The 18,928-nt window shown below is 38.8% G+C and overlaps 1 protein-coding gene across 6 annotated transcripts in view; it reads left to right on the forward strand.

Annotated features, from left to right (window-relative positions):
- Positions 1-7,688: 7,688 nt before the first annotated feature.
- The window catches only part of slit2 (slit homolog 2), a 72,469-nt gene continuing 61,229 nt past the window's right edge, over positions 7,689-18,928 (forward strand). For 3 of the 6 annotated variants that reach the window (XM_082165542.1, XM_082165546.1, XM_082165547.1), the window contains exons 1-4: positions 7,689-8,962; positions 9,936-10,007; positions 11,731-11,802; positions 16,734-16,805. In XM_082165542.1, the coding sequence (XP_082021668.1) occupies positions 8,805-8,962; positions 9,936-10,007; positions 11,731-11,802; positions 16,734-16,805 (374 nt within the window). In that variant the 5' untranslated portion in view covers positions 7,689-8,804. The remainder of the gene's footprint in view (positions 8,963-9,935; positions 10,008-11,730; positions 11,803-16,733; positions 16,806-18,928) is intronic. The other 3 variants (XM_082165543.1, XM_082165544.1, XM_082165545.1) reach the window with 1 other exon arrangement.

The raw sequence follows: 18,928 nt of genomic DNA on the forward strand, positions 1-18,928 counted from the left end.
GCGGTTTGTGTATCTGCAGTATGCAGCATCGGTTTCCCTTTTTGAATGATGAATATAGACAAATATATCTGCTGAAATAGACAGTTGTCTCATTTACATGCAGGCACGGAACGCTCATGCTAGTTGACAGTCGGCTGTAGTTCTCTCGGTGTGTTCAAGTGCAGCTTTTTTGACCCAACGTAGGCGACGCGAGGCGACAACACAGTCGGCTTTCATCAGCGCTAATTCTTTGGCGGCAGTTTGGTGTGTCCCTACCCTTAGGATGTGTGTTGACCTCAGAGAGCCAAATAAAAACAGTGATCGTGGACTCTTTTCCATTGCCACACATGGATGAACTATTCTCTGCTCTAAAAGGTTCTACTGTTTTCACTTTCATCGACTTGACTAAGCTTACTCCCAAGTGCCGCTGCATGAGGACAATCATGACCTCACAGCCTTTATTACTCACGATGGACTGTTCCGTTTTTGTCGTGTTCCTTACCAATTGGCTTCAGCACCCGTTGCATTTCAGAAGATGATGTCAGGACCATGCTCCTGACTGGCTTGTCAGGGGTTGAAAATGACCTGGACGACATTATCATCCACAGACTTGAGATGTCTATGCATGATAAAGCACTTCAAGCGGTCTTGCAACGAATAGAAGCTGCTGGCTTGCAGCTCAATAAAGACAAGTGTTGCTTCTGGCAAACCAGCCTGCTGTTCTTTGGTCATACTGTTTCAGCGGAGGGTCTTCTTCCTGATGAATCACGTGTACAGGCGATGCTCAATGCCCCTGCATCTTTTGAAGCATTTACTTTGCGCTCATTACTTGGATTTATGTCAAGGTACAGACGTTTATTCCTGATTTTGCCATAGTTGTAGCTCCAGTGCTCTTCTCCAGGCAGTGCTGCTGCCAAATGGACCATGGTAGAAAGTGGCTGTAAATAGAGTCAGGCCAATTCACACTGCTGAATCCTACTGCAGGTTTGCTATAACAGTAACTGACTATTACAGTTAATGGCCTGAGGTATCCTTTATTCATGCTGTCACTTGGGATTCTGTGGTTTTGTTTCTGTCATCAGTTTTCAGCCACCATGGCAATCCATTGAGTAACCTATAGTTACTGATAACAGTGTTCAGTTTATGTCTGCTGTTTTCTCTGTTTTTCTGGAAAGAAGGAATATTCATCACCATTGTTCCTCTCTGTATACCCAGCAGCGATTGGTGCTGTAGAGAGGTTCAACCGTGTGCACAAACACATTGTCCAAATGGCCATCCAGCAACATCAGCCATTGGAAACCTGTGATTACTGACTTCTTGCAGGTGTACCGTGCCACTCCACATGCTGCAACTGGTACTTCACCCTTTCAGCTCCTCTATGCCAGGCAAATGCACACAAGGCTGTCTATCTTGCCATCTGCTCCTGTACACTCACCAACTGACATGACTGTTCGCCAAAGGGTTATGCGTGCTGCTCAAACTCTTTGTTTCCAGGAGGGGGATAAAGTGAGGGTACGGAACCCTTTGCATGTTCCTAAGGGACACATGAAGTATACTGATCCTCTTACAGTTGCCAAAAGACTTTGAGTGGGTACATACATTCCTATGGATGGAAAGACATGAAATGCTTTCCATCTCACTGCATTTCCATGCACACCAATAACTCTGGCTAAGAACAATGCTCACTACACACACACTCATACCACTAGACCTAAACGTGATGTTCGAAAGCTTAGTTGGTTGAATGATTATGTTACTTAGATCTAATGTACTACTTTGTTCTTTAAAAAAGTAGAAAATGTTGTGTTCATAAGTAGAATTGTGTTGTGGACTACTATTTTAAAAGAGGAAGTCAGAACGGTTTAGGTTATACCTAAAATGATGTAATGTGTGCGAGAGAACAGAAGTGAAGGAGTAGGCTAAACATCTTGTGTGCTTCATTGCTTACTAACTTCTGACAGATGGCACAGGTATCTGAACTTAAAGCTGCAGGACAGCTGAATTATGCACACATATGACCACACACTTTTCCTAAAGGAAGAATATTAAATGAATGAAATTATAATGACACTGAAATTTACATGTAATGTAAGTAGGGATATTTTAACAAGAACAGTTATTGTAATGGGATTATAATAATGTAATGGGACTTTGTTTATCTTTATAATCATTTACAATTTAGTGATTTAAACTGTCCTGCTGCATTTAAACTGTAGACAAATGGCTGTTTTGTGGTTTTGATCATGTGAAAAACAATTAAAATATTTATATTTTAAATATTTTGCATCCAAGGTATAGAATACACTTTACATTTGTATTTATAGGTTTCAATTTGACATACAGTGTGCTTTAATTATAATATATTATAATATCTTTAATTAAATATGTAATGCCACCTTAGTGGTTATACTCTTGCATGCCACTAATGTCTGAGTGGTTTAGGGCAACCATTTTTGGTTGAAATCATTGTAGTTCCTATAGTCTTGGACTCTGCTAAAGGTTGCTTTTAGCTTTTAAGTGATTTTTTTTTATAAAGAAATTTTTTTTTTACACTCAAGTTGAAGATTAAGGATACTGTATATCTAAGAAGTTTTATACATGTGGCTTCAGATAATTTATGATTAAATTCAGACCAGTTTATGATAAAGTCAGTTCAGGTTGTAAAAAGTCAGCTCGTTTAAAAAAAAAAATTATATTCTGGAATTAATAATGATATTTGTAAAATATACTTGCTTGCTTGAAAATATGTTTTAAAACATTTTAGAAAATAAAGATTAACGTGTACAGGTTCACATTCAAGGTGCAAGGAAATATATTATTTTTTACCTGGTAACACCACATGAGATTATGAGTTATTCAATTAAAACTTTTGTTGTAAATGGCATAACAGTTTTCAGAATCATATAACCAACATGAATACAAAATGCAATATTCTCCAGAAGTATAGATTGTTAAGCTTTGAAAGCTTTAGTGATTTATCGTTTCTCAAACTAACTTTCAAATGTCTCAATAATATAGCACCTGAGCCACTCAGTTCATTTGTGCAGAGACAAAACATCAACAGAGTCACCAGAGGTTCTATCAATAACAACTGTATAGTTCCGTACCGTAAGACTTCATTTGGTCAGTCTGCTTTTTCATATAAAAGTGCAAAGTTGTGGAATTCATTACCCACTGAATTTAAAACCATGACTGAGTTTAAAATGTTCACTTCTCGAGTTAAGTCTTGGATGAAAATGAAACAGGAATGTACCCATTTGTAGATAGCTGGTTTGTGTATGTAAGTGATTTATATGGTGTGTCTGTAGATATGTTTTTAAGATGAAATAGAAAATGTTGTAGTGTAAAGGCCCAACCATGGACTGGAGTTGAAAATTAGCAATAGCTATAAACTCTTTTTTGCATAGCATTAGTTACAAACTTGTTTTGTACTATGTTTAATTGCAATGTCCATGTCAAATAAATGAATAAATAAAATAAAAAATATATATATTTCTGAGAACGTGGCATGCATTTTCAACTAGATTTTAAACGATTTTTCCTTATGATATTTTTATTATTGTTTTATTTGTCATTGGCCATAAAACATCAACAATTGATGCTGGTATAGCACAGTAGCTGAAATACAATTTAAATCAGATTTGCTTCAGTTATTGTTTGAATTCTTTTTATTTTGAATTAACAGATGCCCTTTAGGACACAATAAAAGTGTACCAAGAATATTTATATTGATCTGCCGAAAAACCATGACAAGTGCCATTTAAGACCAAATTAAATTGATCTTATGCAATAGGCTTGGTCATACAGCTAAGACTCGGGGAACATGGCAGATGTTCGTAAGGAACGTTTAGTACTTTACCATGTGGTCTGGTTTATAGACTCACACTCACAGAGAGGGATGGTGTGCAGACTAACGTCCATCTGGAAATGTGTTTACTGCAGTCTAAACAACTGTAAATTACAACAAACACAGGCTGTAAACTCAATCACGGTTACTTGGTTGCTTACACTTCCTCTTCCATCCCTCTAGCACACACATGAGTGCTCACTACCACATTTCTAGTGTTCAGTGATAATTATAGCAGATTCACCTGTCATCATACCTGTCATTGTGTTTAACTGAGCTAAAATATCACACTACATCAAATGACTAAATACACTTCAGTAAGCTTGCTCTACCCATCTATTTACTTTGGTACCTCACATTACTTAATATCTCTCAGACTGCTTTGTGATACTTCACCTGACCTGCAGAAGATAGCACAGATTTGTGTCATGTTTTTACTCTTTCAGATGGAGTTTTTACACAAATTTAGTTGTTTCCACATTTTTTTCTGGTGGAAAATACCTGTTGGTATTTTCCATCTTCTTCGAATAGTTCACATGTGCATGGGCAGATTAAACACACAAGGCTATACGATTGAGAGTGTATAATGGTTTCTTTTTGGCAAGAGATTGCAGCAAGGATGAAGTAAAGGCTGGATTTAACCACAACAGTTTTTTAACAGATTTGAATGAACATGAAATCAAAATAACACTCTCAGAATGCAGCAAACAGAACAACCAATATATACGGACAGGGTTTGAAATTAACTTTTTCACTCACCAGCCAATTTGGCTACTACATTTTTTAGTTACCGGCCATTCAGTACTTCTGCTAGCCAAAAATAATATACGTCACAGCTTTATATATATATATATATATATATATATATGTGTGTGTGTATTATAAAATTTGGATTTCATACATTCATTTCTTATTAAAAAAAAAATCCTGTCATCACCAAACATGTATTTTAGTTGGACAGATCAATAGCCTACAGTACAAAGGACATAAAAAAAAATGTAGGATGTTGGAAAATAGCAATGTCTTTTTATGTTAACCAAATCTTCGCTGTTGCTTCAATGCAAAGGAACAAAATGTAGTTATTTGTTGCGTAGTGACGTATGTTCAAGTAAGTCAGATATGCACAGATTCTGCGCAATACGTAGTATTTAATATCATGATGACTTACGAGTTGAGTATTTGTGCTAAATCTGCGCAGATTTATATGCTTACATGAATTGGCTAGTGATTTGAAAGCATTACCCGCCACAGTTGATTTTTGCCCACATTTCGTGGGTTGGCGGGTGTTAATTTCAAACCCTGTACGGACAAGATTGGATGAAGGACACTTCAAAGTCAGGGCTATATATACAAACGTAGACCAATGAAAGGAAACGAGAAACAGGTGCAGTGCATTAATCAACAAATAATGAATAGCCATGGTAACCAATACTAATGCAGAAAAAAGAACAGGGGCCTATCATGAAGCCGGTTCAGGTGGCTAGCCAGGTATGTTTCAGTTTAGTTTTTGCCAACCCTTGGTTTTAAGCACCATGAAAGTGGTTTGGCTTTTAGCAGTGTTCATCGCCATGGTAACTTACGCCATGGTAACTTTCCCCGGCTAACCCATAGACAGTATATAAACTGGACACAGCGACCCCATTGGATTCAACGGAGACAATTGAAGTCAAATAGAAGCACTAACTTCCTGATGGTCGAGCGTACTGCGCAGACTCAAACTGAGCTTGACGACGTAGATGTGACGTGAGCAACCCGTCTATCTTCTAGTAGCTGTATCAAGAGAAATCTGAATCATTCCCTTCCGAAACTTGCAGAGACGGAGAGTGTGAGTAGGAGCTGTCCATGAGCTAGGAGCAGGAGTAACTTTTGCTAAGTATTCTGATTAATTACTTTGTCATTTTGTCTCCACGTCCCCCCGATTGCGCGCGAGCTTCTCCTCCTGTCCATACGGTAATTTCTCTACTGTGCGCTCTACAGAGAGTCGCGTGGTTATGATGCAATCGTTAGCCTATTTTTACAAAAACGGCTTCTACGGGGCCATAACGTAAGATACAAGGTAATGGAGCCTTTTATACATTTTCGTGTTTCTTTAGAAATAAATAATGGACAAATGGAGTCTTTAAACGCCTCAGATGTAAAGTTATTCGCTGTCAAAGTGACGCCAAAATGAATGGGAGTCAATGGGATGCTAACAGCAGGTGATGGTCCGCTAGCCAATGGCTAGCCCGGGGAAACTTCAAAATAATATAAAACCCTGCCCCCCTGGGCTAACCTGGTCCTGGGCAGGTTATGTTCCAAGTAAGGGATCTTAAACCAATCAGCTGTGAGCAAAGTGTCACATGATTGATGCAATAAAGTCACTCCCCCTGTTTCTACTCTAAATTAAAGGTCACTACATAGCAAATTATTTTTAAAGACAAAATAGTCTGGCTTTTAACAATGCTTATTTATAATAATAATAATTTTGTATCATTTAGATATTATTTATGTAATTATACCCTCAATCCATTAGAAATGTAAAATTTTAGTCTATCAATAATTATTAAGCACTTAGTTTAAATGAATATAAATATATAAAGGTAATATAAATAAGCTTTAGAATTAATAGATTCTAGCATCGCCTGTTTCACCTTGGGGGGTCGTCGTGGCTGCCGATGCCTTCGATGTTGTGCAGTTTTATCTACACTCTGTCTGCGCCCAGGACTCCTTCCTCATCGACAACGTCTTCATCATCCATCCCCATGGTGACTTTGGACTCGGAAACACATTAGGGTTGTTCGACTTCATACAGCGCTGTTCAGACTGATAGGCGACTGACTTGAAGCAGTGCATGCTGGTTAAAAATTTTCTCCGACTTGAAACAGCGTTGACTCCACGTGACTGTGACGGGTGTGTTTATTCACACCTTCAGTTTCACTAATGCTCACAAATCAGTTTTTTTACACTAAAACACTAAAATCTCTTTTCATATGGTTGCAATGTTATATTGTGTCATGTGATATTGTGCTATATTTACATTTACATTTATTCATTTAGCTGACGCTTTTATCCAAAGCGACTTACAATTGCTATATATGTCAGAGGTCGCATGCCTCTGGAGCAACTAGGGGTTAAGTGTCTTGCTCAGGGACACATTGGTGTCTATATTGTGTCAAACTGATTAAAAAACTTTATTCTTGTACAAAAAGACGCTGTATTAAGCATAAAGTATTGAATGGAAATGTCTCTGAAACATCTGTGTATTTGACAAATATTGCATTTATTTCACTTCAGTTGTGGTAAAGTATGCAAACACCATGTGAGCAGAAAGTGTGTGTGTGTGTGTGTGTGTGCGCGCGCTTTAAGCTTCACAGGAGCTGCAGTTGACCCTTGACCTCTCCCTACCCTGCAGGTGCATACTGAGAAGGTGATTGAGGTCATTCCTCTGCGACCATCTTTTGCTTCTGTCTCCCAGGCAAAACTCTCCACCTCTCTCTGGTTTTGGTTCTGTTGTTGTTAACTGGAATCTGGATTCAGATCTGTAGATATTCATCTGTAATCTCCTTAAGCAGCTTTGATTGTTTCAGATGGTTTCAAAACTTTCCCTGCCATTACTAAACAGCTAACCATTCATTTACTTCATTCACAAGCAAAACAGAGTGTGTGCGACGGAGAAACAGATGCTGCCTCACTTGTTAGTTCTCTGTGCGTCACTTGCGCATCGGCTACCGTCTTTAGACTGCTCGGGATACTGTAGCTGTTCATGTCCCTTGAGCGTCAGTGCCGTAGAAGGCAGACGGCTCGGGCTCATGCGACCAGCGGGGTGGATCGAGGGGTGGAGCCGCCCCCGGTGTATATAGAGCAATTCCATGTTAGTCAGAGAGAGAGAGTGAGCGAGAGAGAGAATCCCCCGTCCGAGAGCCGCACGTCACCTAAAACAACTTTAATCCGAGCGTGAGAACGAAGGAAATCAAAACACAGGAGTTCATTCACTGCACTGGTGCATGCGTGGAAATTATTTAATTCACTATTATATTATTTGATGCCTATTTAGACTGCAACTTCATGATTTCAAAGTCGGGATTCTTTTAAAAACATTGTAACCTATTCCTACCTGTTAGATAATGTGTTAAATGATTCTTAAAGTCCTATTGACCAAGATGGCTCAGTGCAGTAAACTTGAAGGGCGGGTTTGACGGTCTCCTTGCTAGACTCGGTTACCCGTGTTGGATCGAGAAATTGTGTGTGACTCCGTTACCGAGTATTATCGGTGTGCGGGGCTTATTTCCACACTACAGGCGCCGCCTTTGCTCTAAACACACATACACACACACGCGCTCGCGCCATCAGGTGCCAGAGAGACACAGACTTCCGATTGAGTATTCGAGTAAAGGCAGATCAGCGAAGATCATCCAGGACTTTACCCGGCACCGAGTTGGATTTATAATGCAGATTTGTCCCTGTGTGACAAGATGATGGATGCATGAGGGCGCGCGAGATCAATACACCTAATTAATCAATACCATCTAAGCGCACGTGAAGACCAGCTCCGCTGGATGTGTATGACCGCATCTCTATCACCAGGTGGCTTTTCAAGTGCGTGTTTCCAAGCGCGTGTCTGGCGTTATTGTGCGCATAAGGTGTTTTTGGAGCCACAAAACAAACGCAGAGCGACAATGCGCGTGCGGGATTAGTTTAAACTTTGGTTTGCGGCGGAATCGTCAGGATCTAGACTCTAAACTCGCGTCCCTGTACAGAAGAGACTACGTAGACCCCAGATGGGAGCTGATTTGGATTGAATTGCTATTTATTTCCCTTTGTAAAGAAGAAGGGAAAAACATTCCAGTCGGAGGAGATTACAAGTGCTTTTTTTTTCTCTCTCAAAGATCATTTGTTGTGACTCCTCTCCTTTTTGGATTTAAAACTCCTGCGCCTGCTTTGGTGCAACTGTTTTGCACCAGGAATTCGTGTTTTATCGGAACTTGGGGAAACAGCAGTGATGTTTGTCCTGGAAGCAGTGGTGCTCTGTGCATTGCTCGGTGGGGCTGGGGCTCAGCCGTGCCCGTCTCAGTGCTCCTGCAGCGGGACAGCGGTGGACTGCCACGGGCAGAGTCTGCGGAGCGTACCGCGGAACATTCCCCGCAACGCAGAGCGACTGTGAGTGCGCGCCGAAACACGCTACATTAACACAATTACAATGACCAGTACTTTACTATAGTAATAGCCTAACAGTTTACATTTATTATAAATTTGGTCCACAAAATGATTAAAACGATTTAATTATACGATTTATAATTATTATCTCTTGCAAATTAATTCAACATGCATACAGCACTAATGCACGACCAAATATCTTTAATATAGAGGCTACTATTTGTTAATAATACGTAATATATTATTATTTATTCGTGTCTGTCACACATTAAATTGTACTGTTGTTAATTCTTTATGTATTATAATAATCCAAACAAATTATATATTCAAATTAGTCTATTACTTTTTGAGTCATCATAACAAAACCAGAGTGTCCTTTTCTATTCAACTCACGCATGTCTCTATCTGTCATTGACTGTCTTTCTGAAGTGGGATCCATTAATTAAACTGGCATGAAGTTTAAACACAACCTGCTCTGCTTTGAGACTGCAAGAGAAGTTGAACCACCAAAAGATTCAGTTAAAATCCAGACTTTTACTTAATAATTAGAATTTCAATCATTCCTGTCTTATGCATTATTTTTCTCTGTTTAAAACTACATATGCATTTAGTTGGCTGGGTAACTACCTGTCATATAGAAAAGTAGATTTGAAAGGCTACGTGACACCAACGTTAAATGGTCAGGATTGCTGAACCCAAGACCAGAAGACTAAGAACTCATCCACAGTCTAGCACATATTTCACCAATGATAAAACACATCAAATGATGGTGTATAATGATGATGCAGACAATTTAAGCTATCCAGCATGCTGCTGAACATGTGAAATTCATTGTAGCCAAGGCCAGTGTAATGAAATGAAAAAAAAAATTGTTCATAGCATCATTTACCACTTAATGGCCTAAATTAGACTTCCTAATTAGGCCTCCGTACTTAAGTCATTATTCACAGTTTTACACCCTCTCTTCTTTCCACAGTGACCTGAATGCAAACAATCTGACTAAAATCACTAAAGCAGATTTCGCGGGACTGAGGCACCTCAGAGTTCTGTAAGTATTGAAGAACTAGTTTTTAGTTTCCTTGGTTTTGTTTAAAAATCATGTTGAAAAAGTGTATTTTGCATGCATAATGTAGATTTGATCTCCCAAAAACAAAACAAAAACAACAACTAACAAATAAAGGTGTACGTAAAAATGTTCTCTTCATCCGGCTCATTTTAAATGCCACTGTCTTAATAATAATGTAAATTAAACTTCAAATGAAATGTATATTTTAGATTTACACCCATTATTTAGTAAACACATTGGTCCACAAGGGTCCCATTATTAGATTAATGCCAGTGAACGCATCATTATGCTAAATGCCTTGACTTGTCACAAAACACATTGTTCTGGATTCCGTTGGTGGTTAAACACCTGTAGTATACGCACCCATAGAGAGAACAAGTTTGAACGGTGAAGCTTAACGAGGCAGTGAGCCCATGATTGTCAAAAACACAAAGACAGCATTTATTCAGAAAAATGATTGCGTTATTGGAATGCGAAGTGTCTGTCTATATCTTTCTTTCTATCTTCCTCTCTGTCTCTGTGTGAGGTTGTGACAGAGCGGGAGAATTTGTGAATGTAAATGTGAGTGAGATGGAATGTGCGGGTGTGAATGTATGTGTTAGAGGGAGACATATAGAGAGCTCATGTAAGAACAGGTTTGCCCTCCCACTTGGAGGGTAGTATTTCAGCTGAAGACTTTCTCTCTGTGTCTTTCTTTCCTGTCCCTCATAGACACATTCTTTTTTCTTTTCTTTTTTTGGAACTCTATCTCTTCCCTTCTCTCTAACTCTTAATTTTCATTGCTCTCTTGCTGGTACATAAGACTGAAATTACCTTTATTATCAAACCTCATAAAACACTGTCAAAACATATTCTGATTTATTGATGTAGAGTGTTTTACTTCAGATTTATGACAGAAATACTTCAACTTAACATCAACTTATGTTAACCGACACTTCAAGACACGTAGACGTAAAACCCTTTTACTTTCACCATGTCTCACACGTTCAGTCAAACATAAAATTGTGACTTGAGCTGTGATTTTTCATGTAAGGTCAATGCAACTATGTTGGATTTACATCACGGAAGGGTTAAATAATGCATCAGTAAACCTTTGAATGATGTTATAAATTCCCATACTGCAAAGGTGTACATATAAAAGTTCACCTGGGTATCTGTGTTGTTGTAATGTACTTTAAAAAGGCAAATTGCAGTAACTGCGCCAAAGCTGGAACTGAGAAAAAAATTGCAGTGTTGTTTGATTGAATGATTTGATATGAATCTTCACACTCTTTTATTTTTTATTTTTTTAATCTGAGCGTACTTTAGCCAAACCTGTCTGTCACTGGACAGATCATAGTCTAAGAGACCTGATTTCAGCCAATTTACTCATTTTTGACAGGCGTTTTGCTTTTGTAGGCCAGCATAGCTGAAGGAAATGGTGCCGTTATGTTGTTTTTTTCAAATCATAGTCTAAGTATAGATGTTGTATTTAGACTGGGGTTGAAAGCTCTTATTTACGGTGGTTTTGTAATGAGAGGTGGGTCTCAGATTGGGAGATATACTGTTAAATGGTGTTTGTGAAAACTGTTTGTGGACATTGAAATGTAAAGTGCTCTCTATAAAAGTGGCAAGTATGCACAGACATAACCGTTTTAATCATTGAAATTCATGCAATGAGTGACTTATCTTTATTTTGGTCTCTCTCTTTCTTTTCCTTTCTTAGGCAGCTAATGGAGAACAAGATCAGTTCTATTGAGAGAGGGGCATTTCAGGAGCTGAAAGAGCTGGAAAGACTGTGAGTGACTAACATACATACATATACACACACACACACACACACACACACACACACACACACACACACACACACACACACACACACACACACACACACAAGAAATGCTGCACTGGCTGGCAGGGCTAAAAGTCAGCTGTGTATTTTTGAGTTAACATTAAAAGTATGACCTACTGAGTACAATTTACTTATAAAATGGCACATAAGTGTGTGCCACAAATACACAATCCAGTGTGTGTTTTCGTACATTAATGGTGGATATTGTATGTTGTGGGCATGTGTGTGTGTTCGCGCATTGTGGTCAGGATTTGATGGAGCAACATTTTTGTCTGACAGCCAACCTAGCCTCAGGGGAACACACACATGCGCAACTAACTCTGGCACACACAGCCCTTTAAGAGAATGACACTGGAAGCTGGAATGGAAACAGGAATTACGCTCTTAAGGAACCCCCCCATCCCATCCCATCTTTTCTTTCAAGCTTTTACCCCCCAGCTATTCTCCATTTTCAAATTCATTCTGATGGCCTTTATCTCTTTGTCACAGACTCAGACAAAAATCTAAGTTTTGTCAGTTTCTCAAAGTGGTGCACTTGGTGGACTGCAGATCTCCCTTATTATTATATGATATGAACCAGTATGACAAATTAATAATGAAGAGATGCGGAATAGAATTAGCGTTTTCGTGCCATGAGTTCCCTCAGGAAATTCTAATGTTTTTTTGTTTTTTTTTAACCAAGCAGATTTCTTTTGATAAGTACAATAATGTGGTTAACAGGTTGCTATGGCTGTCCGTTTTGTACGGAACTGACCTTAAGCATTTCATTTCTGAACTAAATCTTACATTTTGTTTTGTTGGTATAGCTTAATGTATTTAGGTTGGTTCAGTGATGTTAAAATATTCTTTAACTGAATAAATTCAATGTATGAATTTAGATTTTTCAACATGCAAATGTTTAGGTTAAAATTTCTTTCAGTGTAGCAACACAATGGTTTTGAAATTCATTTTTGAGTTATAACTGTGTATAAACTATGTTGTATAAAAAAATTATTGGACCCACTTTATATGAAGTTCTGTTAATTACTATGTACTAACATTTCAATTAATCATTTGATACAATGTACTTGATACATGTGTGCATACATGTTTTACTTTTTACTTATATTTTAAGAAATACCTGCATGTAATTACATCTATAATTACATTGTTGACTCTACTCTTTAAATCATCCTTGAACCTAACCAAACCACAAACCTGTCTCTAACCATAACCATATCCCACTATCCCAAGTAGCAGAAAAAATGTTTTGCAATACAACATGAACACAATAAGTAAACAGTGCCGAACATTTTTTTATGCAAGTAGATAATAGTTAAAGACACTTAATATAAAGTGGGATCATATTCTCTTCAAATAATGTTCACTACTGATCTTTACTCAGTATCTGCACACTGCACTGCAATTATTTTACTAATAAATTCTAAAAACCCATTTGAAGTTCCCAACTGAACCCAGGGCGAATTAGCAATTAATAATGGATTGCAATTAATAAAGATTATTGTGCAGTAAAGTAATGCATAATACAATGAATGAAGGCTATGCGGATCTTAAATTCCCCACCAAATCAAATTTCTCTCCTGAGATGAGCTTAAAAACTAATCTATGCTATTGTATGATCATGATTGCTGTCTAGATTCTGATTTTAGAGATCAGTATTTAATTTAAGATGATTGACTGTCAATTACCTTCTCTTAATGGTGACTGGCAGATGTTCAGTTTACATGCACAATCACATTAGAGCTGGCATTTAGAGCTGTGCTGCGTGAGGCTCAGTCAATCACCAGCCCAATGCTATCCTAGTTTTCTGCTAGTCATTACCTTTTAATTTGGTGGGGAAATGTTTAATGACTGCAACCAACCCAGCTGAACCACAAAAGGCTTATGCCAACTAGGCTCTGTGAGAGACATATAATTCACTCACAAGAATGATAACTTTAGTTTTATAAAGGGTTTGTGTTAGCTGCGTGTGGTTCTGAATGCTAACTAGCGAAAGGGTCAATGGCATTAACAGAGAATGTGGCTTTGTGCGGTAACATATAGCTCATAAAGCGGAGTACAGCTAACTGGTAATAGCTTGTAATAATAGCAAACTTTCTTTCGGCATAAATTGTGCAGTGTTGGCATAACTGAAGGGTTAGGCGGGCGAATGGTGGCGATGAATAGCTCTTTATAGTGATAAGTGTAAGGATAGAGGAGCTAGCGGTAGTGTTGAATAGCACAGCTAAAGTCAGTGTGTAAGATCAGTCCCACTGTGCCGGTACAAAAGCAGGAGTCTAATGCTGGAGGGTGACTGCATAGCTGAGAGGATTAGAACGCACAGGCATTATAATGCCCTTACCAAAGGCCCTTCATAAATATGTGTGTGAGAGAGTGTGTGTGTGTATGCGTATTGGGGATGCATATAGGTATTGGGTGTGACGACCTCCTGTAGGGAGGAAAAGTGGAGACTCTGTTCCACGTATGACCCCCCCCCCCTTCTTGACACACACACACACACATACGCACAAACACCCTTCGTCACGGCTTGCTAGTCATGAGCAATGCAGTCAGGTAAAGTAAGCCTATGGAGAAGGACTTGAGCAAACGAGCAAGATCCTTTTTTCCTGCTTGTTTCTGCAGTTCCTTTTCCTCCAGCCTTTATTTATTTATTTTTATTTACAATCACACACAGTTTTGGGCTAGTTGTTGGTTGTGAGCTAATGGCAGGTAGAATTGCCCACTTAGACAGTTTTTACGTGGTATTTAGGGGTTATCGAAAGAGACCTGGGTGAAAAAAATTAATAATAATATTTTTATCTCGATGAACAAGAAAAACTGTTAAAAATATTGTAAAATTGTATATTGACTCAGAATCAGAATATCCACAACTGATAATTTCACAGAAATAAATCAAAAATCAGATATGAATGTGTAGTTTTGCTTGTGGATATCAAGTTAACATGATTAAATTCTGAATATCTTTCGAGGATTTAATACAACTAATTTAGAAAACTTCGGGAAAGTAAACGATTATTTCATCATCAAAAGCGTTCATTATATCGGCCCGGTAACAGACAATGTTTCCTTCTGAAATGATAAAGACTGTGTACTTATAAGGAAGTTGCACAGATTCAGCCAATCAGATTAATGCTTCCCAAAAGTGAAGACAGTGCTTTCCAGTTTTGTGTGCAATATGCATCAGGCTGTCAGCGTACAGACTGTAGTCGGCCTGTCTGAGCCTACTAATTTATAAACTAAGCCATAAACCTATGTCATGTGCTATACGTGATGGATTGCGGATCATGTCTGTTTTGCGCTACAGTAGCTGTGTGTCTCTTCACACTAACTTTCAATTCATTCTTTCCTCTGTTCAGTCTTGTTGCCTGTTTTTTGGCAAGTCATCTCACTTTATAGCTCTCCTTGGAAATGACTGTGAGTGCATGTCTGTGTGTGTCAGAGTCTGGCTATGTGCATTTCTATCTGTAAGTGTGTTTGTCTGTGCGTACTCATCTATTTTAAGGGTCGATCTTATTCGCTTTAAGCACCGTGTGTCTTTGTGTGTTTCTGCTGCGGGGTCCTCAGGGAAGGCTGTCCTCTGTGCCTGAGTGAAACACGTGGGCATTTCTGGAGTGTGCAGCACTGTGTGCCTCGTTATTATTTCATCATTCATTAAATATTCAAATGGAATGATGTAACCCCAGAAGCTCAACGATGATGTCATCGGCTGCGATGTTTGAGTGTGCAAGTGTTTGCGAGAGTGTGTCAGAGAAAGTGAGGGCATAAAACAGGGAGAGTGAGAGCTTGATGGTTTTGTACTTTGTGGAGGCAGAGTTCACTTTAGAACTTCGGCTTGTTTGATTGATGTGTGGTAAATCTCGCATGCTGACGTAAGAGTACAAAAATTGATTGGGTTTTTGTGTTATTTTAACATTCTCCCATTATCAGTAGGCTTCAGAATGTCATTTTAGTAGTTCTCAAAACTCTGATGCTTAATAGGCTGCTCTGAACGATCTGTGTTCTGGTTCTAAAAACATTATTGATTAATCTCAAGCCTCATTAATCTAATGCACAGACAGTATTGGCGCCACTCTTCATTAATATGCGCAGTGAGTATTATATGTGCTGATTGTCATGCATAATGTCTGTTATACATGCACTAGTCGGCAATATTACTCAGCTTATTAATATGCCAGAAAATTGAGAGCAAAAGAGAGTGAGAAATTACTTTTTATCACTGAATTGTCGCTGAAAAAAGCAAATATGCATCATTTTATTTCATGACGTGTGTGCAAATGTGTGTGTGTGTATTTGCACTGTAAGTTCTTTCGCTTCACTTTGTGTGAGACGTTCTGTTTGTTTTTCCCACATCTGTTTTTCCGGGCTGTTCTTTGTCTGCGTGTGTTTGCTAGATGCCCCCACACAATGACACTGTCTGCCAGACACACACACACACACACACACACACACACACACACACACACACACACACACACACACACACACACACAGTCAAGGCTCAAGTTGACGGCTGGCAGGCCCGAATTGAAATATTTTATAACATTTAATGTATAAAGTATTTTTCTTGAGTGCAACACAATCTCACAGTTGTGTTCTTATTTGTCTAATGTTTCTGATGTTCTGATGTTTCCTATAGTATGTCACTGAGGTGCATTATTCCAGTTGTCTCAGAACTTGATAAATCCAGTAGGTTTTGCGAGCTGAAATCCACCCATGTTATAGCAGACTTTCTGCAAACAGTTTAAGGTCTGATGCACATCATATACTTTTTCTGGTGCCTCACAGCCATTGAAGTTTGCTCTTCTGAATGTACATAAACTGCTCCGCTGTGAGTTTTGTGTATTTCATGTTGCTGCGTGTGTCTGTGTTTGCAGGCGTCTCAACAGGAATAATCTTCAGGTTCTTCCGGAGTTGCTGTTTCTGGGCACGACTAAACTCTTCAGACTGTGAGTCCTTTATCGTTTAGCCCCTCTCTTTCCTCTCCCTGTTTTTTTTTTTCTCACCCCCTTTCTTTCTCTTTGTCTCCTCTTTACAGTTTCTCTCTTCGTTCCTCTTTTGTAGCCTTTTTTTCAAAATGGGACTTTTGTCTCTTTTCAAAAGTTTATTAATTAATGTAACTTTTACAAATTTATTTACTCATTTTAGGTGCATTTTCATGATTTCAGTTTGCTGCGCTGTAGTTGGATTTGAGATCTTTCCTGCCAAGATGACTTTTTAATACATTTAAATGTTCCTATTTGGTTCTCTACTGTTCCATTTGATTTGAGATTCGGGTTTAATACATTTTTTAATACCAAAAGATAGTGACATTAAATTCAGAGGTTAATAACAGCACAAACATAGCAAAATCTTAGGATCTGTGTTCTTAATCTTTCTCATTACCCCCAGACCGGAGTGTATGTGTGTGTATGTGTGTGTGCTTATAATTGAGTTATGCAGGACATCTAGGGATCAGCAGTAAGGGAGGTTCAGACCATGAACGGACTAAATTGAGTTTAAAGGAGATACACGCTTAAACATCTGCTGCTCAGAGAGAGTGAGAGGAAGGATAGCGAGCGCTAACTGCTTTACCAGGAAAAACAACATTCTAACGGACTTTGCAGGAGGTTGATGGAGGAAATGTCTGTGTGTGTGTGTGTGTGTGTGTGTGTGTGTGTGCGTCTGTGCTGCTGCACATATCGCTCATGTTTCTGCCAGCATACAGCCACTGTTCATGTTCTAGACATGGTATGGTTGTGTGTGTGGTCTCCTAAAAATACTCTGGGAGCTTCAGTCTCAACTATCATGTGTGTGTGTTTGTGAGACCTAAAGTAAAATGCTGGGCTTAAAATCAAGTCTTAAAGAAATAGATGAATACATGTACCAAGGAACCCTTTACTTGTTTTCTTTGTAAAAGCATCAGATTGCGGGTGTGTGTAGGGGTCAAGTTTTGCCTACATTATGGGGACCAAATGTCCCCTCAGGGATAATAAAAACTACATTGGGGGACCAGCCAATGGAAAACATCCTAAATAATGTTTTAATGAAAATGTGAAAATGCAGAATGGTTTGTGTGAGGGTTAGGGATAGTAAATATCACTAGCTCAATATAAAAAACAAAAGAAGTCAATGAAAAGTATGTGCGCAGTCACAAATAGGGTTTTATTTTTCTTTGGGAGGATTTTTCTGTTCTGTCTGTCAATTCAATTTCAACAAGATGGTAGCAGGTGTGTGAGAGAGAAAAAAAGACAATGAGGAAAAAAGAGGAAGCACTGCTAGTGTATAATACTTTCTGATAATATTATTTGATTTGATGTCACACACACACACACACACACATACACACATACACACACACACACACACACACACACACACACACACACACACACACACACACACACACACACACACACACACACACACACACACACACACACACACACACACACACACACAGTGTTCACTCCTCATTAGATTATCTCTGCTCGTCTACATCTGTGGCTAACATGTGCAGCTTTTATCTGCCTGCCTCTTTCATCACTCTGTCTATCTCGTTTTGCTTTATTTTGCTCTTTTTCCTGTTCTCTCATCCCTTATTTCTTTTATGCTGCTTTCTTTCTTTCTTTCTTTCTTTCTTTCTTTCTTTCTTTCTTTTTTTGGGTTTCGTCTCTGTGCGTCCTCTCCCTCTGTCCCTCTGATCAGGTTTGACGTTAATGTGTTTGGATGGAGTGTGTGTGAATTTTTTTTTTTTTTTTTTTTTTTTTTTGGGAGGGGGATGGTCTGGTAGCGGGTGACAGAACCTTCTAGAGCTTGTTTTGTTCATCTTGCCGGGTGCCCTAGTGACCCCGGCTTCTGCTGTACGTGTGTGTGCGTGTATATGTTTGTGTGTGTGTCTGTGTGAATATGAGTTATGGTTACACGCATACGGCCGCTGCCACAGTAGCGGCTGAAGTATTTCTGCCTTTTGTCTCCTCAGAGGCCGGGCCTGTTTGAAAACCTTTGAATAACATTGGTTATGTTGGAGAGAACGTTCAGATAACATTTCTCACGGACAGCAGGTCGGTCACAGCTGTGTCTGTTTGGATAG

The sequence above is a fragment of the Leuciscus leuciscus genome, assembly GCF_965113295.1.
Source record: "Leuciscus leuciscus genome assembly, chromosome: 3".
NCBI lineage: Eukaryota > Metazoa > Chordata > Actinopteri > Cypriniformes > Leuciscidae > Leuciscus > Leuciscus leuciscus.